This window comes from Squalius cephalus, assembly GCF_949319135.1.
Source record: "Squalius cephalus genome assembly, chromosome: 2".
Lineage (NCBI taxonomy): Eukaryota > Metazoa > Chordata > Actinopteri > Cypriniformes > Leuciscidae > Squalius > Squalius cephalus.
Genome location: NC_137123.1, coordinates 30,140,951 through 30,166,141, shown reverse-complemented (window position 1 = coordinate 30,166,141; position 25,191 = coordinate 30,140,951). Strand labels below are relative to the sequence as shown.

Genomic DNA, 25,191 nt, shown 5'->3' with positions numbered 1-25,191 from the left:
ATATATTGTTGGAAAGGTCTAAGACTCCTAAATAGATATTCTAGCTCTGTTTTTTGTTACGAATTATGTAGGAACAGTAATAGATGGATTTATGACAAGAGTGCACCTCAAAAAATCTACATCGTAACAGGAGTTCTGGCGTTTGTCGCAAAAAGTCGACGCACACACTTTTAATAATTGAAACTTTGGTTTTCATGCTAAAAGTTCATAATAAAACATTTAATCTAGTATTTGTCAATAAAAAAATTATAAAATAATATTATCCTCTAAAAAGCATAACATATATATATATATTATCCTCTAAAATATAATATCTTTTTATCACCTTTTTTATTACATCACATATTTTAGTAGTTATCATAAATTAGGTATCATTTGAAAGCTTACAAACTCAGAATTCATCCTGTGAAAACCGCTTTGAAATTGGAGGTTGCTTTATCATAGAAACGGTAGTCTAAATTATTTTCTCTGGCTCCACCCCTTTTGGGCGTAATCATGTTTCATAATTTATGATCAAAACCTTTTCTAATCTTGACAAAATATTGTCAGAAAGGTCTGCGTCTCAAGGTTTGATATTTTGTGACAGAAGTGATATTTGGACAGAAATGTATTCATTTGTTACAGCAGAATGCATACAGTTAAATTCAATGGAATGTATGTCACCCGGTGGCTATTTCTGGTATTACGCCTAAACAAAATCTCATGGGAACTTCAAGTTTTGTGATATCAACTTCAAATTTGGAACAAAACATGGTTAGATATATGGCTTTGATTTTATATTAATTTTAGAGTAAAAATATTTTGTAAAATAGATATTTTATATAAAAGAATATTAAGTACAGTATATTTGATTTACTGTAAATTTAAACTTCCATAACTTTTTCATACTTTCATTTTTTTAAGTGCTTTCACTTGAGCAATAATCTGCAGAGTGTTTTCTTTAAAACAAGACCAAACTTAGGTCTATACCCAAAAGCATTCTTGAATTACAACCATTTAAGTTTGAATAGTGCATTTTAATGTCCATTCTCAAAAAGGGGGTGACAGTTAAGGGGTTAAAGTACCATTTTTATGGTAACGCGCTGTCCGATTTCAAAACAGTTTTCACAGGCTGGATCTTGAGTTCGTAAGCTTTCGAATGATATATAATTTGTCAACATTATATCAGGAGAAGTATAGGATATAATTGTTTTAAACATGCAATGGCAGTTACAGTTATAGATTTGGTCCTTTTTTTATACCTTTAACAGGCAACGTGACCTGGGAGTCACAACTCATAAAATCCAAAATATATCAAATATTTCAAAAATTCTTTTGGATATGTTTTACTTAAGTCCAGATGATATAAAAAATTACATGAAATTATTTTTTGCTTATCATTTTCTACTCTTGCCTGTTTAAGGGTTAAATTAAATCTGTCTCCTGCTGCTGATATTTGCTGTGACTCTTGTTCGCCCCACGTTGCATTGAGCAAACATTTTAACTCTAGTGTCTGTTCTCTAACTGAACTACATGATTTTTATTACTATAAAAAAGTCTAAATAACGGTGGGGGTAAAACACTTTGTAGCACCAGTAACACTGACTTTCGCAGCAAGCCTAGCATGAAGTCCATTTTATAGAGACTGTGTCTGTTCCCCGAATAATGAGGTAAAATAATACATTTACTACTACAGGATCTAAAAAAAAAAAAAAAAAAAATCTAATCATGATTAAACCAGAAAAACACAAAATGAGTGAATAAAACCAATTTATAAAGCTTGGGCTCCCAAACATTAGATCGCTCACGCCTAAGGCGTTTATTGTAAATTAAATGATCACAGATAATAGTTTTGATGTACTCTCTCTGACTGAAACCTGGCTTAAACCAAATGACTATATCAGTCTTAATGATTCTACTCCACCAGGCTGTTATAATCCCCATCTGACTGGTCGTGGTGGTGATGTTGCAACAATCTATAAAGATATTCTTAATGTTCCTCAGAAAACAGGACACAGGTTTAATTTATTTGAAGTGCTTGTGCTCAATGTTACATTTTTAGATATCAGAAAAAAATTCTGTGTATAGATCTCCAGTGCCCTATGTTTCTCTCAGACTTATTGGTCAAGGTCAATAAAGCGCTGATTGTCAGCTGAACATTCACGTTAGGAATTGCTTTAGGGTCAAGAAAAACATCACCATACTCACTCATCATTTAATCATACACTAGATTTATTTACCGATCTTACTGATATAAATATTCTACAGCAAAGAGATGATGTCACTGATCACTGCCTTGTAACGTGCATACTGCGTACTGCTAATATTTGTCATATCACTCTGCGTTATAGACCAGGTAGAACAATTATACCAACCACAAAAGACAGATTCACAAATAACCTCCCTGATCTGTCTCAGCTGCTCAGTGTACCCATTAACACAAATGAACCTGATAAAATGACTAGTAGTATGGGCTCTATCTTCTCTAGTACATTAGAAACTGTTGCATCCCTCAGATTAAAAAAGATTAGAGAGAAAAGTACTGCACCATGGTACAGCAGTATTACTCACGCTATCAAGGAGAAACTCGCAATCTAGCGCAAATGGAAACAAACTTATCTACAGGTCTTTAGAATCGCATGGAAAGACAGTATATCCTGCTATAAAAAAGCTCCAGGCCAGGGCCGAGCATCTCCGCAAACTCATAACCAAAACAATCCAAAGTTTTTATTTAGTACAGTGGCTAAATTAACAAATAAACAGACGTCACCTGAAATGAATATTCCATCACAGTAGTAATGACTTTGTGAATTTCTTCCCTGAGAAAATTGAAAGCATCAGAAATACAATTGTAAATGTACAACCTTTAACAGTGTTTTATGATTCAGCCTCAATTATCACTCCTCAAGAACAATTGCAATGCTTAACAACTATAGGACAGGAAGAGTAAACTTATCATTGCATCTGAACCAACAACATGTATCCAATACCCACAAAAAAACTGAAAAGAGTCGTTATCTACCAATCTTCTCAATATTATTAACTTATTATTATTGACTCATTAAGAAACCACAACTAAATCCAAATAAATTGGCAAATTACAGACTCATTTCAAATCTTCCATTTATGTATAAAATACTAGAAAAAGTTGTGTCCATTCAATTGTGCTCATTCTTGCAAAAAAATGGATAACACTTTATTTTAAGGTGACATAGCTACACGTTACTACATGTACTTACTATAGTAATAACAGTAAATTATGCATAATTACAACTAACCCTAAAACCAAACCCTAACCATATAACTCTATAGTAAGTACACACACTGTATCAACTTGGATAATTTTGAGATTTTATCCTGTCGTGATAAAATGTATAACTGAGTATCATTAGTTTAACAGTGGAAACTAATTCCATGTTGTTTTAATAATATTACCAAGGGCACGTACATTGAAAATAGTAGAGGACCTAAAACAGACCCATGCGGCACTCCATAATTTACTGACGTTAGTTTTAATAATTGCCTGTTTATATAAACAAAATTGTAATGGTCAGATAGGTGCGATCTAAAACACCTTAATGCCTGTCACTGAATACCTATGAATATCTATGAGTATGTCATGATCAATAGTGTTGAACACAGCACTAAGATCAAGTAGAACTAGTGTTGAAATCAAGCCTTTGTCAGAAGCAAGTTATTTGTAATTTTAAAAAGCGCAGTTTCTGTGGTATTGACGTAGTTACATTGTACTAACTCAAATAATTACTGAGTACTATTAATTAACTACATGTACTATAAAGTTACGGTTAGGGTTTGGTTAAGGGTTAGTTACTTGTAATTATGCATAATTTACTGTTATTACTACAGTAAGTACATGTAGTTAATTAATAGTACTCGGTTATTATTTGAGTAAGTACAATGTAACTACGTCGCAATAAAATAAAGCGTAACCAAAGCATTACATTTATGAAAAATGTCAGTAAGGTCCCATCATACCACAGACACTGCGCTTGTTAAAATTACAAATGACTTACTTCTTGCTTCTGACCAAGGCTTGATTTCAACACTAGTTTTACTTGATCTTAGTGCTGTGTTCAACACTATTGATCAGGACATACTCATAGATCAATTACAAAATTATACTGGTATTCAGTGACAGGCATTAAGGTGTTTTAGATCGCACCTATCTGACTATTGCGATTTAGTTTATTTAAACAGGGAATTATTAAAACTAACGTCAGTAAATTATGGAGTGCCGCATGGGTCTGTTTTAGGCTCTCTGCTATTTTCAATGTACATGCCCTTGGTAATATTATTAAAAAACATGGAATTAGTTTCCACTGTTATGCTGATGTTACCTCAGTTATTAATTTTATCACGACCAGATAAAATCTCAAAATTCTCCAAGTTGACAGTGTGTGTTAAAGATATGAAATATTGGATGATCAGTCATTTTCTTCTATTAAATTCGGATAAGACTGAGGTATTACTTATTGGACCAAAAACGACAGTGGTTTAGCTCCTGTGTATTCAACTAATCTTCTTTCGCCCTAGAATCCATCATGCTCTTTAAAGGGATAGTTCACCCAAAAATGAACATTTTGTCATCATGTACTCACCCTCATGTTGTTCCAAACAATGTGTTTCTTTCTTCTGTTTAACACAAAAGAAGATGTAAAAAAAATAAATAAAAAAAAGGTAACCAGACAGTTGACAGTAGCCATTGACTTCCATAGTATTTTTAACGGATATCGTCAACTGTTAGATTACCAACATTCTTTAAAATATCTTCTTTTGTGAAACTCATACAGGTTTGGAACAACTTGAGGGTGAGTAAGTGATGACAAAATTTGACTTTGCCTATATCTTTAAGGTCACAAAACTCAGGACTTTTGGTAGTACTTAGGATATTTAAGTCCAGTGAGTCAGACTTGTGACCCGAAGGTCACTGGTTCGAGTCTCAGTACCGTCAGGAAATGTAGGTAGCGCTCTCTTCCACTCTCATTACTGAGGCGCCCTTGAGAGAGGTACCAGCAAAAAAAAAGAAAAAAGGCTGCCCATTGCTCCAAGTGCATTTTTGTGGGTGTTCAATACTCACTGCTGTGTGTGTGCACTTGGATGGGTGAAGTGAAGAGCACAAATTTAGAGTATGGGACACCATAATTGACTACATGTCACTAAAGCTAAAGGTTGCCTTTCTGATAATGATTGGTATCTGATAATGATCGGTATCTGATAATGATCAAAGTGGGCAGAATGCTAGATCTAACGAGCTGTAACTGACAAAAATAACTAATTTTTACCCTTGCGGTCAAATATTGCACTGCAAACATCAGTAACCACTTTCTAATGGCAAATGACCATGGTATAAGCTAGGGATGTTAACCGATGACCGTTTGACCGATGGTTGACCGTATCAACGTTGACCGGTCAAAGTTGTCGGTAGTCGGTTAAAAAAAAAAAAAAAAGTTATCTCTAAATTAGGCTATTATAGACAGTGGACTTTACTCTACTACAGTTAGCCATCTCATTCCAAGATGTTTTTGTGTGAAGTGAACAAATCCCTCACACTCAATTTTTCATAACTCACCTGTTTGTATTTAATAAACCAATAAAAACATTTGGCGCGAGGTCACAGCGTTTGGGTTCGCGCGCTCACAGGGTTTGCGAAAAGTAAAGGCTACAGGCTAAAACACTCGAGGTTAGAGCCAGGGCAGACGACAGGATGAAGCGTGTAAAGAAGTGTGTGGGACCATTTCACCAAAAAGAATGACACAGATGTAAGTTGCAACTTGTGTGATACAGTGCTTAAATACAGTAGTAACACATCAACTATGATCACCTTAAAACGCGACACCCGCAAGCCTCTTCGGGTGAGAAAGGTAGCCAAAGCGGGAGGCAGAGCGGCAGAGAGATGCGACAGAGTTGCGAAATTGCAGGCACGATATTGTACAATATTGGGAAAATATTAGATATTGGGAAAAAATTAGCCTACATTTCGATAGTTTTTTCCCAACGATATATATTGCGAGTCATGATCAATCCAGGCTAAAGTCAATAATTACCATTCCATGATATTAATAATTTCACTAATAAGCAAGCTTCATTACAAGTGACAAAAAGGTCACTTAATATTTTATTCCAAAATTAGAACATATTTCTGTCAGAATTCGGTGAACGTTCTACGCAGTCCAACGTGGCGGCGCTCTTAACAGATGCTTGTTTGTTCATTCCTCAAAATAAGTACAAAAAAATCTTATTCTCTCTCTCTCTCTCTCTCTCTCTCTCTCTCTCTCTCTCTCTCTGTTTTCGGTGCTGGTGCAGTGACGCGTTCATGTAAACGGCACCTAAAAGCTGTCACAAAGAACCAGCAAAAGTAATGATTATGAATATGTAAAATATTGCGATGAGACATTTTAATTATCTATTAATAAACAAGTGTTTTCTGTGTCGGCTGCAAAGATGAAATCTGACTCGCGATCTTCGCAGTAGTGAACGCGCCGGAGAGAAATACACATTTCACGGATTAAATCGTTTTATTTTGTTTTGAATGGTTCTGTTTAAAAGTAGAGATTTCTGTAGATAATAGATATATTTCTATTTTTTTTAGGTGTGTGAGACGAGTAAGCTACCTTATACGTTGAGTTTCGGTTTATGGATGATAGCTTAATGTTAGCTCCAGTTCAGGCGCTGGCGCCTCCGTGTCGTGATATCTATCTGCTATATTTACTTTTTTTTATTAAATCGAGAAAATTGGATAATGAAACGCTGATTAAAATTAAGATACAATTAATACAAAACGAAATTCGTTTTAAAGAAAGGCTTTGTGCTTTCTGTTTGAGGTCTCTGTGAAAGTTTTAAAGCAGTCTTTTAGTGCCGCTTTGAGCGGTCGCGTCCATAATGGAGAACTGTCACGTAAAATTGTTTTTTCCTCATAAATGCGAACACGAAAAATAAAAGACAAAAGACTTTTTAAAAAAGACAACCATCCACAACTTTATAACACTCCAGTCAACATCCTCCTTTTTGTAGACGAAATAGTCCCAAATAGCTGATTTTGACTTTCTTTTTAGTACGAAATATCATTCTCTTAATACACCATGGGTGCTACTACTACCCTTCACATCGCATGTTCCGGCGATGTGACTATTGCTCATGCGCACAGCCCTATATTTTAAACTAATCGGTTAACCGGTTTCAACCGGCTAATGAGGCTCGGTGGTCGGTCAAGAAAATTTTTAGTTTTCGCCATCCCTAGTATAAGCAGGATAATCCATGGCTAGTTGTGCATTAAAATATGAATGAATGCACTCAGTTTCACGACAGGTGGTTCTTTGCCTCTACGCTGTACATTAAATAAATATATATATATATATATATATATATATATATATATATATATATATATATATATACACACACAAAAATGCTTTTTACTGCCAATTTTTTTACTCCCGTGGTACTGTATGTGTACATGTGTCTATGCATTCTTGTCAAAAGAGTGAAATGTAGCACCTCTTCAGAGATCTGGCTGCTGTGCGCCGTATGTCTTTCCAGGTCTCTCCTAAGCAGCGTATTCTGTTTCTCCAGCTGCAGAACCCTACGTGCCAAGTGAACACTGCACACACACATTCAGAAACCTATGATTAGGGTCACGCAGACATAAAAACAGTCAGTAAACACAAAGATGAGCTTCTGGTTTTCAAAGACGAGTGACCTCCTCAGACTTCACCTTTGCTTCAGTCTTCTCTTAGCAGTTGTTGGAATGTTTGCACCATAACCATAGGAAAACAGCACCCTCTCTGCCTCGTCTTCATTTTCAACTACAAAAAAGGAGGAAAAAAGTATGTTTAAGAGCAAGTATGTCTAGACCACCCAACTAGCATCACTGCCAGAAAGGAGAGCACTAATAGGACTATAAACAGTTTTCTATCTTTTCTTACAATGCATACTGTGTTGGAAAGTTTATGTAGACATGAAAAATGGTGAAGTAGTGCTTAAAGAGATAAAGATGAGAATGATGTATAGAGACTCAAGAGCAAGTTTATATTACCAATTGAACAAGAACATAAAGGTCAATAACAAACAAGAATATCCAAAAATCTTGTACCAAGGTCCTATAAATGTACTCTCTGTAATCAATATTGGTTTCTTTTGATTTTGAAAAACTTTTACACCACTTTAAATTTATTTTATAATTTTTCAGGGTAAAAAGTTGTTTGTATTTATACATAAAAAAGCTAAAATTATATTATATTTTAATAGACTTATTGACCTTAAGAATAACCATCAGAAAAGGTTCTGTCTATATCGTTTCTTGCTTTTTCTGCATGTTGGTTGAACCACAAGTAAAAAATGTTTTATAATTTTAACAAAATTGCTTCACTACATTTAAAACAAAATATATAATAATCAGTGATTCAGAAGTTAAGGTGAAAATGAACACAGAATGAACATTTCTAATCCAAGAGGAAGAAATATTAGTACAATGCTTTCCCAGACAATAAGGGAATCGCAGTGACACAACAGTACACACTCTTATAATGTTGTACCATGCAGGAATCAACCCCACAATCTTTAGATCACATGATTGTTGCTTATTGCAGTGCACCATATGGAAGACAAGCTTCAGTAGTTCAGTTGACAATTAACTCAAAATGAAGATTTTCTATATAAATGCATCACATGTTAGATTTATTATAAGTTCAGATTAGATCATTCTCAGAAAGACACAATGTCTTGAAGAGAATCAACTTTTGCACCACTTCAGGCCTCTGGACTCAGGACTCTTGCGGTCTGAGCATGTTCCACACAGGATTTGAACCCACAACCTGAAAGGTTCGGTGCTTGTTGCTTATATAGGTGCGCCACTGGCTGCTGAAGAGAGTTTCCAAGGCAAGAATGAGTTCACAGAAGCGTTACTTAGCATTTTAAACGATTAGCATACTAAGCTAACTGAACTGCTAATGTAGCTTACGGTTAACCTGATAGCTGAAGAGCCACATTAGAAAGTATAGTAACTGGTTAGCATGTTAACCAATTAGCATGCTAAGCTAAGTAAAATAAGACAACAAATACAGACATGTCAAATTATGAGAGGTATTTCTCAGGAACGGTAGAGAATATCAAAAATTCGTAAAAAAGCGAATATCAAAAGTTCGTTAAAATCAAAAATTGCTTCAAAAAGGCGGAGAGATAAGTTTAACTTGACAACAACATCACAGTGATAAGTAACTGCATCAACTTGTGGTATCATCTGGCATTCCTTGCACTAGGCATTCTTTTTTAAGTTTGATCTATGCAGACTTAATGTTAAAAACCTGTTTTTAACCTGGAGTTAAAAACCTGGCTAGGCCAGCCTTTCACATCACCTCAGCTCAGTGTCAGCATATTCACTGACGTTTAGAAGAGGGTTGATTAAGGACAAGGCCCTAAGGCCATTTTTTCAAACCATCATCAGGTGTGATGTAGTATGGCATGTTGAACATGCAAAACCAATGGAAAAAAAACATGCAGCGTGTTTTAATTTTTTTTTTAAAAACTATTACCGCATTGTTTACTTGTGTTTTTTGCAGCAGAACTGTTTCACGAGTAGTTGTAAAACAGAATCTTGCCAGCACTAATTTAACCACAGCTTTGATTTCTTTAAATCAACATGACCATATATGCAGAAATAAGAACCTCATGTCAGAATTTAAAGGCCCCTTGAAATTAAATTGTACGTTTTTTTTATCTTTTAGTATGAATATATTAGCCTTAAGGTTATGGATAAGCTGGTGTGTTCCAAAACAATGACAAAATTCACATTTAGGTGATATAAGCATTTAAAACTTACACTCTCACACTTCTGCTAAAACGGATCACAGATTTTTATGACATCACCTGGGACTTCAGCTTCTCATCACATCTTCTGTCCAATCAAATGCTTTCTAGAATCTAAAGCGTCCCGCCCCCATGCTATAAATACCACCTGGCCAAAGCGATCGTTGACACGTCACAGAGCAATATGGGATGGAGATGTGTGTTCGGTTGCTCAAACGCTCGAGTTTTATTCCATTTTCCAACTGTACGTTGGTTAAGAATGAAATGGCTAGAATTTATTCACACCTCTACTATTGAATCCAACATATCATCAGTGCTCGGATTCACTTCCATGGTGCTGTCAAGTACGACGTGCAGTCTGTGAGGTAAACTAAACGCTATTGGCTATTTGAAAAGGGGGAGGAGTCATTCAATATGTCCCGCCTTAGCTTCCTGTTTCAGTGGAAATTACATCAACGCAACATACAAAGCTGCACGTTCCAAGGCACTTTTAGGGGGCCTTTAAGAACAATTTGGCCTCAAAGATCATTTAATTTCAATGTGCAACCTTGCTGATGTTCTGGTCTTATCTTATCTTTGAACTTCAATATCAATGACTGAATCAGTCTCCTTTCTTACTCTCTGCCGCCTGCATGGTAACATCGTCCAACTCTTTTTCCAATCGCTCGTATGTCTCCAGTCGTGCTTGCCTTTCAGAATTCTGGGCTTGCAGTTCTGTGATGCGTTTGTCTGATGATGTCTGAAGCCCGTAAAACTCTTTTGTTAGAACCTGCATAAACAGATCAAGAGAAGGACAAAGATATAGCGACAGAACTTGAGTAACAAGGGTGGTGTCATATCATGTTCAAATAGGCTTTATGATGCTGACAAATATGTGCAATCCTTATTTTATGAGGCTGGTATGGGGTTCAACCCTTGTCTGGTCTCCGAATGAGTTGAGAGTCAGTGTGGAGCTCATTACAAGAATTATATATTCCATATATGACATTGGAACAATCAAATCATAGGTAATAATTAAAGAATACTGTAATATTTATGAAGTGATCACCCAAAAAATAAAATTCTATTATCATTTACCCTCATGTCATTCTAAATACTTTCTTCTCTCCATAGAACACAGAGGGAGAATTCTTGAAGAACGGACTGGCCTTTGAATTGGGATCCACGACGCTGAGCATCAAAATGCAGCATTAAAAAGAAGTCCATATGACTTGTTAATGGCTTAATGCAAATGCCATTCATAGATTTCACAATATTCAAATTTTATACTATTTTATATAAAATTAAAAATAAATCAGAAGATCGGGATCAGAGAAATAAAACACTAAAAAGCACAAATAAAAGAGGAAAAAAAACAATTGTTTTCAATGTTACAAGTTAACTCAGGCATTTTAAAATGTATATAGCTCTCTAGTCAGAGCCAATGGCCTCGTAGGCCTCCCTTCGACATGTATGGTTGCGTTTCGGGCGACCCGAGTTCAAGTCCCGACTCCTTTCCCGATCCCACCCCCCTCTCTCTCTCCCACATCACTTCCTGTCCTCTCTCTGTAAGATCCGCATTATCAGAAATAAATCTCAAAAAATACAAAGGAATATCTCTTTCATTTTCGTTTTAAATGCACAGTATAAAATATGGATATTCATGTTGAGATTTAATTACCAAAGATTATTTTTAAAGAATTGTTTTTTAAAGAATAACTATGAATAATCTTATTCATAGTTATTCTTTAAAAAACAATTCTTTAAAAATAATCTTTGGTACAACAAAGGTAATCTTTATGTGGAAAAAAATTGCAAAATATTAACATTTAAACCAAATTTTTTATGTTAAAAAATATTTAGACAATTAAATGTCTAATATTGACTGAAGCTGATTAATAGATGTATAGCGTAAGAAGAGTTGGGAAAATTTGACATCAGTCATATGGACCTCTTTTATGGTACATTTATGATTCTTTCATGCAGCTTTTCATTCATCATTTTGGAGCTTGACAGCCCAGATCCCATTTACTTCACTATATAGTAAAGTGTGGTCAATAAATTCTCGTTTTGTGTTCCTTGGAAAAATGAAAGTCATGCAGGTTAGAAATGATGACGGTGTTGTAGAAGATGACAGAAGTGTCAAAATATTCCTTTAAGGAATTACCAGCTTGAACTACTAAGCAATTGACAGGTTTTAACTTGCAGTAATGCTAAAAGAAATCACTTTGTTGAGGTTTCATGAGCATGGCATCTTTGCCATACAGATTTAACACAAATGAAACATTTATTTATTTTATAGAGCCTTGCCTCCAGTTTTTTCTGGTGTTTCTCACACTCAATTTGACAAAGGCTGAGGTTCCTGGCGGTCTCCTCCTGGACCATCTGGGAACGCTCCAACTCAAACTTTTTCAGCTTCACCTGGTTAAGCAGTTCTGCCACCCTGCTGTCTGAACCCAGCTGCAGCTGCCTGAACCTGGACACAGGCACAGACAGAGGACATAAGTGACCATAAGTGACCGCTGACCATCAGTGAAAACAGAAGAAAGAAATGATTCTGCACAATTATCCCATGCAAATTTATTTTGAAAACAATATGACACATATAATTAAAAAAAATGTTCAGTAAGATTTTAGAATGAAGTCTCTTATGCTCACCAGTGCAGCATTCATTTGATAAAAAAAAAAAACTAAAAACAGTAATGTTGTGAAATTTTATTGCAATTTATAAGGACTACTCTCTATTTTAATGTGTTTTAAAATTGAATTTATTCCTGTGATGGTAAAGCTGAATTTTCAGCATTACTCCAGTCTTCAGTGTCACATGATCCTTCAGAAATCATTCTAGTATGCTGATTTGCTGCTCAAAAAAAAACATTTCTTATTATTATCAGTGTTAAAAGCAGTAGTGCTCCATATTTATGTGGAAACACAATGCATTTTCTTCAGGATTCTTTGATTAATAGAAATGAATTAATTAAAAAAAATATTAAAATTAAAATGAATTAAAGTATTTAATTCAAATGGTCTTTACTGTCGCTCAAATTGTGATTTAAACACAATGGGAGGAAAAAAACGTGATGGTTATAATGTCTGCTGTAGCTCACCTTAGGCTAAGCTAAGCGATTGCTAAATTAAAGGTGATGCAAAGCGTAGATGCGATAGCCTCTGACATGCTAAGTGTATTTCCTAGGGCAAAAAGTTACTGAAATTCAAAAGAAACACCAAATCTCAACATGCCCAAACAGATTAAGTATCTGTTTGCATCCTTCAACATTAACAGCCAGGTCTTTGAGTGATTAAACCATTTTTATTGAATGTCACAGAGCTCCAGGGGGTTTTGGTTGAAACCATAACCACACCTATGAAGGGGCAAAACTGGCAGGTCAAGATTTTTCTTTTGTTTGTGCGTTGCCACTAACATTCAGACAAATGCAGGCAGTTTGGTAAAGAACACAAAGGAAATAATATCATCATGATGACCAACACCTATAGAAATAATTGTGCGTAATTGGACCACTCCTTTCATACATTAGGGAGTAAGGCTGGATATTGTTAAGCTATTTATTGGCTTAAAGTACATTAGAGTTGTTTATTTACGTAAATTCAGGGGGGAAAAAAGGAAGGGTGAGGAGGCTGTCGTAACACTATGTTGTAAGGAGTGGTTGTCTTATTCAAATATTTTATGATTAATTTATGTGCAAATGCATTCGACACAACTGAAAAAAAAATGAATTATTTTTCTCAGCATGACACAATGCAATGCAACACTCATTTCTATTCTCCCTCCCCCACCTTAAAATTGTCAGCCCAAAATAGAGTCACTGGACAACATGTTCACGGACCGTAGACTTGACCTCTCAAGAGCAGGGTAAAGGAGCATGTGTCGTTTTTGCCCTCAATCGAGCTTCTCTGTGAATGCGAGCAATCCGTTCCCCGGGGCTGAAAAACGTGGGGTATGCCCAACAACTGTGTGCAGAGTATCTGCTGGTATGCAAGGCATGTGCCTGGAGCTCAGTGACACCGTAAGCTTCTCACATGGGCAAATAAGGGCTGACCACTCAGGAGAAAGGGGAGGGGCAACAACCTGCACTTCTAGACACCCTTATCAACCACCTCATTTAAAGTCGTCATGAAAACAAAATTGACCCTATTTACTTCGTTAGAGCACATTACTAGTCTTGCGGTGAACAATTAATCCGTGCAAGTTAATACACAGAAAAAAAATTAGTTTGTCGTGGTAATCTATAATCAGAATTTGAAAATTTGCTCTAGAATGGCGTTCCTTCTCTGATGACGTCAGTTTGGCGGCTTGAGTAGAATATCCATAACCACTCCCCTCTAACCGTCAGTCTGCTATGAGTGAGGGATGGAGAGGAGGTGTGCTAAAATAAAACCTTGCCCTCTATTCTAGGGCTGCATGATCAATCACAATTAACATGAAAACCACGCTTAACTGATTTGTATTATTGCGATTATGAAATCGCAAAGGCTGCGATTATTTTTAAAGCATTGCTTGTCAGTGACGTACGGCTCTGTGATCCGTAGTAAACGCTGCTCCATCTGAAAGCACTGCGAGTTTGAGTCGCTTATAACGTGCATTCGAAAAAGCAACAAGCGTCAAACATCTTTCCAAACATGAGAAGCATTTATGAAACTCTTGTCCAACAAAATACAACATTTAATAAATCAATCAAAGCATTTTAATATTCTGTTTATTCAGCTGTTTATTTTGTTTATTTGGCGTGTCTGCGTGAGAGCGCCCTCTGGCTTTCAGATGGAGCAGCATTTACTACCGATCAGCTGCGCTGCACTGACAAGCTGCGCATAAAATAATCGCAGCCTTTGCCAGATCGCGTGTGGTTTCATTCCGATTAATCGTGCAGCGCTACTCTATTCAATATTCCATTTCACTTGGAAATACGTCACGACACTGAAATAACGTCGGTTGCAACTTCCGGTTCACAGGGACTTTAAAAGAAAAGAAAAAAGGATGCACACTAAAATGTAGAGATAACATAATAATAAAAAAAATACAGATAACAGCGAAAGAGGGGAAAAAATAGTTAGTGGCAAAAAACAAAGAGATTGATTTTGAAAGAAATGATTGCATTTATATAGAAATTTATCAATAGCGATTTATTTACATGAAAAAGACATTTACATTGTTACAAAAAACATTTTTTTTTGTCTGTTTCCAAAAAAATATTAAGCAGCACAACAATTTTCAACTAGCCTGGTAATACCAGACTCTGCTACTTCACTTTGTTTCGTAGACAGAGTCTGGAATGGCATAATAGAGAAGTGTTTTCTCTCTCGCGGGGGGGGGGGGGGGGGGGGGCGCTTGTCTGAAGTTTAAAATCATTGGTTACCCGTAAGCCAATCACATAACGTTTGGTTATGGCGTGTGTTATGCTCATGCTCAGCCGCAACTAACTTCCACTGTAAACACATGTATGATGCAAAAACTAAACCATCGAGCGAAATACCGGAGTGAACATGGCTGTGCGCGACTTTTGCAGATTATGTGAAGTAAATCTACGCATCCACGGTACAATCAGCGTCTACGTCACGGCTCTCAGCCCGCCCTCTGTTCGTTGATTGGCCCGGCTGTTTTCAGGCCGGTGGAAAACTGAAAAATACGCTGCTATCTCAGACTGACTACAGGAGCGAAATGAAATTAGCGGAAGTAGGAAGTCTGACGTAGTCAGGTTAATTTTCAACAGCAATAACACTAACAACTGTTTCTCGAGCACCAAATCATCACATTAGAATGATTTCTGAAGGATCATGTGACCCTGAAGACTGGAGTAATGATGTTGAAAATTCAGCTTTGACATCACAGGAATAAATTACATTTTAAAATATATTAAAATAGAAAGTAGTCTTTTTAAATTGTAATAATATTATTTCACAATATCACTATATTCTGATCAAATAAATGGAGCTGTGGAGAGCATAAAACACTTCTTTCAAAAACCTTAAAAGAATCTTACTGACCCCAAACTTTTTCCATTAGTGTATGCCTACACTAGCTCTACATTTCAAGTCATTTTTCAACCCTTTCTATGTTTGGGCTGCAGACATGCACCAGCAGAGTGTACCAAAATGGAAATACCCATCTTTTCTAGCCAGTTTAGCATGTTTTCTCACTCATGACATTTACCAATGCTGTTAAAACCAAAGCTCACATGTTAAATTAGCCTGTCAGAGAGGTTTCACTGAGCTGTGGCGACACGCTGCTTATTTTCTTCTACTTGTCTAACTATAATTCTAGTCTTGTCTTAACTAGCCACATGTTCTTGTTTTAGATCATCTATTTTCACAGTCATCTACCACAGCCCAGTGTCCAGAATCTGATACTGCTTTCCTTCAAGTGCAGGCCCTGATCACCACAGTGTAGAAACACGGATTCAACTGCGTTTCATCACAATGGAAAGCTTAACAAAGGCATGTTCAGCAACTCTGTCACACTGGCTCTACAACCGTGGGAACATGACTGTACAAGAAATTCCTCCTCAAGAACACAGGCTCCAAAAATAATTACATCTATCATAACCAGGAGCAAAACAATCCGCATATTTTAAAATCTTGGCTTCGATTGTTTACTTGTCATCAGACAGGCAGTGAAGAACACTTTTATTTTTTATGGAGGCAGTAACAGAGGTTAAATATGTCTCCCTGCAACTTTAGAAGTCTTACACAGTACTTATTACTTATTAGTATATGATCCTCACACACACTAACAGACAAACATGACTACACCCACTTTTACTTACAGTGACAAAAAATGGCCATGTCTTTCATCAGTTTGAGATTACTTGATTTGGCCTTGGAGGAATCCAGTCAAGCTTGAAATGTTTGACACCAAGAAAAAACAAATAACATAAAAAAAAGTCCTAAAGAAATGTCCTTTTCACAGATTTACAAAGTGCATGCAAAGGCTAGAACAGTGTTAAAGCCACCACCAATCACTGTTGTGTGCTTATTAATGTAAAGTTAAGTTAGTAATTTAGTCATTTTAAAGTGACCCTGTAATATTATTTAAGTATTTTTGGGGATTTACAATGCAGTTCAAAGGTTTGGGTTCGGGAAGATTTTTGAAAGAAATCTCACCAAGGCTGCATTTATTTAATCAAAACATACAGTAAAAACAGAAATTTTAGTTTTCAGTTATAGTTAACAATTAACATGTTATAATGTATTTTAAAATGTTCCTGTGATGCAAAGCTGAATTTTCAGCATCATTACGCCAGTCTTCAGGGTCACATGATCATTCAGAAATCATTCTAATATGCTGATATGAAGCTCAAGAAACATTTCTTATTATTATCAACGTTGAAAATGGTTTTGCTGCTTAATATTTTTGTGGAAACATTTTTTAATTAATAGAAAGTTCAAAAGAACAGCATTTGTTAGGTATAGAAATGTTTGTAACATCAGAAATGTCTTTTCAGTCATGTTTTATCAATTTAATACAATTTCTTAAAAAAAAAAAATCTTACTGACCCTAAACTTTTGCACGGTAGTTTACTTTGACATCATATTGGGACATATCAAGTATTAATATAGCGGAAATGGTTGTCAATGCCTAGGCCTAATTTTAAATAACGTCTGAAATCCTGATTTCAAAATGCCCAGAAGGTAGGGGTGTAACGATTCGTTTTAACAACGATTCGATTCGTATCGCGATTCGTGGTTGTCGATACGATTCAAGGATGATATTGGTTCATTTAGAACGATACGATCCGAAACGATTCAGTGACTTGAAATCGATTCAGTGACTTTTTAGCCAAAAATTCTTGTAAGGGAATCAGGTATCAATTAATTATGGATATAAACAAACAAGTAAACAACAATTAATGTCACATGCATTCACATTTTATTTGAATAAAGTAGGACTGCACGATTATGACAAAAATTATAACTGTCGATTATTCCATTGAATTTGTGATTATTAATTACGATTATCACAACATTGAATTATGTTTTGAATAGTTTGGCCATGGGACCCACATTTCCCCATGGTCATCAAGCCACGACCCACCTTTTTAGGAATTATAGACACACAAGTTCTGTCCCCCTTTACTTAACATACAAAAAATTGTAAGAATATGTCAAATACTGATAAACAGTAGGCACTGCGAGGTTAAGCTATTAAATAGCAGTCCCAAACTATTAGTAACTAACTAGTCCCAAAACTTTTTGTTAATACAATCTTGGTCTGAGCCATCACAGTCATATAAAAATATACAAAATAACAAGTAAGTGGCATTTTGTTATGGAAACAAACAACAATTAGGCTACCATGGTGATACACAATACTTAGAAGAACTGGTAAAGAAACATGGAAACTGCTCCTGATAAATAGCAACACACATGACGTACCAATAACGTAATTTATTGGCATTTTACTTTTATTTCTTAACTTACTAATTTACGACGTTGCATTCTCGTATTTCTTTTGCGCTTTAGTGAAGTGATACAGTACAGCGCGCGCCGGCGCATTTGCGCGTGCAATTGAAGAGTGCGCGCTACTGCAGTGTAGCGGCTGAGAGGACAGGAAAGGAGAGGACAGTCTGTTTTTCTGAGGTGAGAGACTTTGCGCTGCTTGTTGTCTTTGCGCTGCTGCTGGCGCTTCACGCATGGCGACGACGTCACAGATAGGCAGACTGAATCGAGTAGGCCTAACGTTTAACGCCTTTATCATTAAAAGTGCTAAGAAAAAACATCCATATAAAGTCTGACGTGCTTAAATCCAATGCGTTATTTCCTAGTATCGATACAATCAATTCATTACCTTTAAAACGATGTTAGATCGATATATGTCGTCCGGAAGGCCAACTTGCCGAGCACAGATCGATATAGTTGGATCGTATGAATATAAATCGATACATCGATCTAGTTGATGAATCGTTACACCCCTACCAGAAGGCTACCGCATCATTGCATCTGGTGTCACTAATTTACGGAAACTCATTCACTCATTCATCGATTCACACCCATTCGGCCATCATGCTTCTTTCCACTGAATTATGAGTTGGCAAGAATTTCTGTACATGCATTTGCTCAATAGTTTTTCAAACGCTCAATAAGTGTCAGAAAGAAAATTATGACAGCTACAGACTGTCACGCATATGTGAGAGGTTTGTAAGAACTTACTGGTCTAAAAGTTGATCATATTTGGCTTGAGAATCTCTTTCTGCATTCAATGCTCTGTCTTTCTCAATGACAGCATTATCTCGGGTTTCACGAAGGTTTCTGAAAGATGAACAAACACATTTCCTGAAACAATACTGTACATTATGCAGCACAGGATTAAGTTAAGTGTGCTTTACAGCCTTGCCATTTGAAACAATATAAATCATGAACTTTCATTACCTGCATTATTACATATAACACAATACAGTTTTTCCACTCCCACTTTTTTCTGTATAATTTACAGAATTTGAATTTCATTTTTGTGCTTTGGAAAGGTCAGATTGCAGTGATACATCACAGATAAATCTGACTACACCAACATTTTGATGCTGAGAAGTAGCATAAAGCAGAAATTATAGTCCCACAATAGTGGGAAAACAATAGCTACGTTTACAAGGACCTCTTTTATTTTAATCGGAATGAATTCATTCCATACTAACATTCTCCTAAATTCCTTCTTTTCTTTGTTTAGAAGAGCAGACTTAATATGTATCTGTAAACTGGAGAAACTGGAAGAACTGGTGGAGGAACGACCACTCCTCCAAGGAAGACAAAGGACCTTTCTGGAAATTAACTTTCTCTAGTGAAACTAGCACCTCTCGCCTAAGCAATCCTAATCTACATTTCTTCCCCTCTTCCCACATCCCTCCTCCCTCATGCTGAGATCACCAAAATTCACCCAATAATCTATATGGTTTAATGTGAATATTTATCATCATGTTTGGTATCACTTGAAATGTCTCAGTGCGACTGGTACAATCCCATTCCCAAAGAAATAAAACAAAAGGTAATAAGGTCTTTAAGAGTTTAGAGATAACTGGCACACAAAGGAGGGTGTGTCTCTAGACAAATGGTCTCCTACTCCCAAAAGGTGTTAACTCTGAATGTAAATTCCCATTGTTAGCAGAAGTTTCCATGTGAAAGAAGTTTCTGTCTATATAATGAAATGCAACGAGAGGATAAGCGCAATTCTGTACCTCAGATCAGCCCGTGAATGCTGAGAGTTGCCAGGACTCTCAGCATCATGTATTTCCTAATGTCGGGTTTGCATCTCTTCTCTTTATTCCAGAGCATTTGATGTTTTGTCTTGATTATCTTTGAACTGATTATGAAATTGGCATGATATATTTACCTGACATAATAAATTGTAACTATTGATTTTATTCTAACGGACTCTGGCATTATTTTCAGTAAAGAGTAAAAAGAATAGTCAAACATTCGCTCACATTTAATGATGCACAGATATCATTAAAATCTTTTCATTAATGGGGTCAGATGAAATAACGAGAAAATACATATGAGAAAATGTATTTCATTTAATCAAAAATACTTCGCCACGAGAAAAGACAGTAACACGCAGAGACCTTCCCCGCTGACCAGATGCCTCCATTGGGCCGATTGAGCGCGGGCTTACAGTTATTTTGGATTCTGATTAGGAGACGACGAGCATATGAACTGTTGTGCTGTGCTGCGCTGCTTATATTTATCAAGCAGCAAAAACGGCCCTTCCCGTGCCCAAAACAAGGCTTCTGTTTCAACAACAACAAAAAGCTTGTTTCAGGCATCATACGTCATTATGCCATTTCTACAACATTGCACATGCGCAGTGTTTTCCAGTTCGATTAGTGTTTACATGTCTTCTCGATCGGATTAGAAAAGGAATAAACCTCCCCTTACAATCCGAATTAAATTTGAATCAGGTTAGGCTAATTAATTCCGATCGACATGGTTACATGTAACTTTTATTCACGACTGTGCTACTAGTCCGATTACAATCGGATAATTAGGTTCCATGTAAACGAAGCTAATGTGTCACACACTCAAATGTTGAGGGTCAGTCTTTGCACAGATGAATTGACACAAAACAAGAAACGCCAATTAATAGCAACAGAAAAGTATAATGTTGCTCTGTGTGAACAGACAGTGATAGTGCAGCAGTGGAAGACTTTAGAGCAAAAGCAATAATTTAATGCAAGCATGCCGTTTTTTTAGACTGTATCAGATATTGTTTAGTCATAACTACTATTCTTGCATTAATAAAAAAAAATATATATATATATTTATTCATGTTTTCAATGATAAAACTATTTAGGCTATGGCCACTTGGATAGCAGTGTCTGTCCTAGGACCCCTCTTACTTCACCTATGCTTAGTTGATTAGAAAGTAAGCCTGTGTGATTAATCGTAATTGATTTCAATTTTGGCTTCCAAAGATTATGAAAACAAGACAATCGAGGTAAAACTATTATTGTACCGCTGCCACATTCAGCGGTGTGCTTTCGTTCCTCCCTAAGCCAAACTTAACATCCAAATAAGCCGAATAAGTTAGGGCTGTAAAATGTAGTCTACTGTTGCTGAACTGCGAGACGTGTTTGATATTAAAACAGTGTAATTAAAAGTACATTAAGCCGCGAAAGAGACACCGTTCCCCAGGCGGCTTTCTGTGCGTGCGCTCCGAGATGGAGCGGAATGTGCATAAGTTATTTTACATTTGATTACTTTCTGCTGTAGTAGGCTACTGCTGTAGCCCTGTTTATTTAATTTGTATTTTTGTTCTGTTGTATTTATTTGTCCATTTTTGTTTGTAATTAGTTTATTGCAATAATCGAGCAGCCCTATTAGAAAATATGATTCAGCACTGTAAAAGCCCACTAAATCCATATAGGATCCAGCATCTAGTTGCATTTTAAGGACACTGAGCTTTACATGTGAGTCGTAGCTGTGAGAAGACCAAATGTTCACTATAGGCAGCAGTTTCAAAGATTGCATCCCATCCTAAGTAATAGATTTTCTTCATTTCTTTAACTGGATGCAGTTAAAGAAATTAATTTTAAAAAAATTATAGAGATTTAAGGTTTTAAAATTCCCTCACATTTCCAGATATTCCATGGTAAACAAGGATAGAAAGAATAGGATTTGTCCAATCTGAGACATGAAGGCTTGCTCTCACCTGTTCTCTCTCTCATACATCTCTTTAGATGCCCTCTGCAGGATCTCGATCTCATGACTGGTCTTCATTCGAATGCGCTCCAGTTCATCACGCAGTTTGTTTTCATACTCTGTCTTATAGTGATCTCTGGTGGAGGGATGCAAACAGTACAACTGTTACATTATAATGGCATAATGACAATACATTATAAAGAAATGAGAAGAATGGATCTTGGATTTCTGCTGTAAATCCAAGTATATTAAGATTCTCGAAAGGTAACGTAATACCTGATACCAGATCGGACCTGGCCCATTTCTTCATATTACGCAACCATCTTACTACAGACCAATTATATTGTTCATAAAACTTAACCTAATAAACTGAAAAAAATTTGTTAGGAGCGGGAAAAAAGTAAGTAGGAAGCACCATCTGTTGTACATTATTTATCACACATACCTAGAAGCAACATATTTTTCATAGGCATCTTCCCTGGCCTTCTTTGTGTCCTCAAGCTGGGCCTGCAGTCTGTCCAGACGGTCTTCTTGATGAGCACAGCGCACATTAAGCTCCATGTTCTGCTTATTTAGATATTCCTTGTCCTTCTGCATCAATGTTACAGACTGCTGCAGAGTGGCTACCTGCAGATGAAAAAAAAGGTGGCGAGAAAGAGGAAACGTAAGCAACAGAAGAAGAACCTTTATGATAAACAGATTTATAGGTTGAGATTATGCCCGCTTTGCTACTTTTGCAGAAGTGTGCTGGTTACAAAATGTGTAAACTTGTTAATGGATAACGCACATTTGTGGTTTTAAAATACTTTGTATTCAATACCATATATATATATATATATATATATATATATATATATATATATATATATATATAGGTATTGTACCTTGCTCTTTATATATAATTTACCCAAAAAGAAGAAAAACTGAAAACAAACTGAAAATTGTTTATTATCCATTAACAAGACTGTCAGTGTCAGATGTCTATCATTTAACAATCAGCTAATTAATTAATTGACCTAACTGACATGCCGATCTGTTAGTAATCGTATGTGTGTGTTCATCCCACATTACCTCTTTATGTAGCTCATTCCTCTCTTTTGTCATGGCAGTGTGTGTGAGGTCCAGAATTTCTAACTTCTTCCTCAACTCTCTCACCTCAGTTTCATTCCCATCTCTCTCTCTGTGGACCAAAATACGCAGACACAACCACCATATTTAAAGGACTGAATTTTAACAATTCATACATAAAGAAACTTTTATACTAGTCAGTCGACTATAATGTTGCCCATAATGCTGACTCCCAAAGAAAAACATTTTCAACTAAAATCTCTTTGTTTTTTGCTTTTTGTAAAAAAAAAAAAAAAAGCAAAGATTGCAGCTAAGGCTGGACATTTAAAGGAAGTAAACTACCATTTGAGATCAGTACGATTTTTTTTTTTATGTTTTTGAAAGAAGTCTCTTATGCTCATCATGGCTTCATTTTTTTTTTTAATCGAAAATACAGTAAAAACAAGAATATTGTGAAATATTATTACAATTTAAAAGAACCGTTTTCTATTTTAATTTATTTTAAAATGTAATTTTTTCCTGTGATGTCAAAGCTGAATTTTCAGCATCATTACTCCAGTCTTCAGTGTCACATGATCCTTCAGTAATCATTTTAATGTGCTGATTTGTTGCTCAAGAAACATTTCTTGCTGAGCTGAATGTGGACTTCAAAAGACAATGCAGGACATTCCACTCACCGTTTGATTTTGTCATAGTTCTCTCGTTTGTAGTCTCCTTCCTGAATAAGCTGCTTGCTGTCAGCAAGTTCTAGCGTGAGTCTCTGACAGCGGATCTCCAGCTCGGAGCGCGCTCTCCTCTCTTCCTCATAACTCTGGTTGGGATATGAGAAAAAGAAGTGATGAATGTCAATAAGAAATAAAAGTAATGCCAATAATTACAATTATTTCACAGCTCTCTGGAATTGGGGTCATGGGGTCTGGAGGTAGAAGTTGCACAGACTAGTCGACTACAATGCTCTGCCAAGATAGCCTAGAAATCTAGACGCACCCTAGCGGCAGCAAAATGTATTTTGCAGCCAGGGTAGTCTAGCAACTCTCCGTTGACTTTCGGAGCTGTAAAAACCTAAATTGGGTCAGGCCAATCACATCGTGTATAGAGTAGGCGGGGCGGGCTTAACATAATGACGACAGATTTGCGACGGTTACCTGCGACTTGAAAACAAAGAAGAGTTGCTGCTTCTGGCGAACAGTCTGTCAAATCGGCTTTGGCCGTGACTGGAGGACTTGGAGTTAAGTTTTTCTTTGAGAAAAGAGCAAAGAACGGCACTTAAGTCATTCTTAAAAAAGGAAGATGTGTTTTGCCGGCCAGATTCAAAAGTTGAATCTACCAACTAACGTAAGCTCCGTTGTTTGGAAAACGCTCTGGTTGGTTGAAGCGCTCCTATTGCGTGCAGAGGGAATTTGAAAGACAGCCGTTAATCCCGCCCTTGGATTGAGCCGTGTCTATGGTGAGTTGCCAGACCTAACATCTTGATGTAGGTCTGGCTTGCCAGGCTACTGCCAAGACGCTTTGAGATTGAATTTGACGTCGAGTAGTCGCTGATCATGGCCTACAGAGGATGCAACAGGATAAGAATGTCCACTTTTACAATCCGTTTCCAACATTTAAAATGACAAATAAATGCATATTCCGAGAGCACTTCACAAGATATGTTTGAATATACCATCTGGATGTTCAAATTGATAGAGTAAATGCACGTTTTAAACAGCTTAATGTCAACTTAAAAAATCTGAAGTGAAACAGATTATCGAAAAAGAAAAAACGTAGGGCAGGCAGAGACTCGGTTCTATTCATCAGTTCTTGATTGGATGTTGAGATGGGTGTTGCGCTCAAAAGTGGAGGCAGATGAACGCAAGCTTTTAAGCGGACTAAACGATTGAAGAAGTCCTGAATATATCACCAGAAAGAAGTCTGCCCTTTTCATCGAATGAAACAAATGCATAGATGAATCGCTCACAATAAGATCTATATGCATTTAGAAAATAGATCGATTTAACTTTGACTTTGAAGCCCGTAGTAAAAATGGTACCCAAAAAGGGAAAAAAATATTTTCCACACCTCCATTAGTGATCTAACTTGGTTGCGGTGACTGTCCAGGTCCTCGCTCAGGTTAGCCTTTTTCACCTGCAGCTCAGTCGCAAGAGTCCTCAGAGGGTTCACGACCTCATAGAACCGAATCTATATGAAGAAACACACACACGC

General features: G+C 36.4%; 1 protein-coding gene across 1 annotated transcript in view; it reads right to left on the bottom strand.

The window, feature by feature from the left end:
* Nucleotides 1-25,191, bottom strand: part of pibf1 (progesterone immunomodulatory binding factor 1) — a gene marked incomplete at its 5' end in the record, with an annotated part of 45,602 nt that overhangs the window by 18,050 nt on the left and 2,361 nt on the right. The window contains 10 exons of the mRNA XM_079897063.1: nucleotides 7,495-7,597; nucleotides 7,712-7,802; nucleotides 10,420-10,570; nucleotides 12,091-12,256; nucleotides 18,943-19,041; nucleotides 21,932-22,057; nucleotides 22,367-22,548; nucleotides 22,993-23,101; nucleotides 23,667-23,800; nucleotides 25,048-25,167. Of these exons, the coding sequence (XP_079753189.1) occupies nucleotides 7,495-7,597; nucleotides 7,712-7,802; nucleotides 10,420-10,570; nucleotides 12,091-12,256; nucleotides 18,943-19,041; nucleotides 21,932-22,057; nucleotides 22,367-22,548; nucleotides 22,993-23,101; nucleotides 23,667-23,800; nucleotides 25,048-25,167 (1,281 nt within the window). The remainder of the gene's footprint in view (nucleotides 1-7,494; nucleotides 7,598-7,711; nucleotides 7,803-10,419; nucleotides 10,571-12,090; nucleotides 12,257-18,942; nucleotides 19,042-21,931; nucleotides 22,058-22,366; nucleotides 22,549-22,992; nucleotides 23,102-23,666; nucleotides 23,801-25,047; nucleotides 25,168-25,191) is intronic.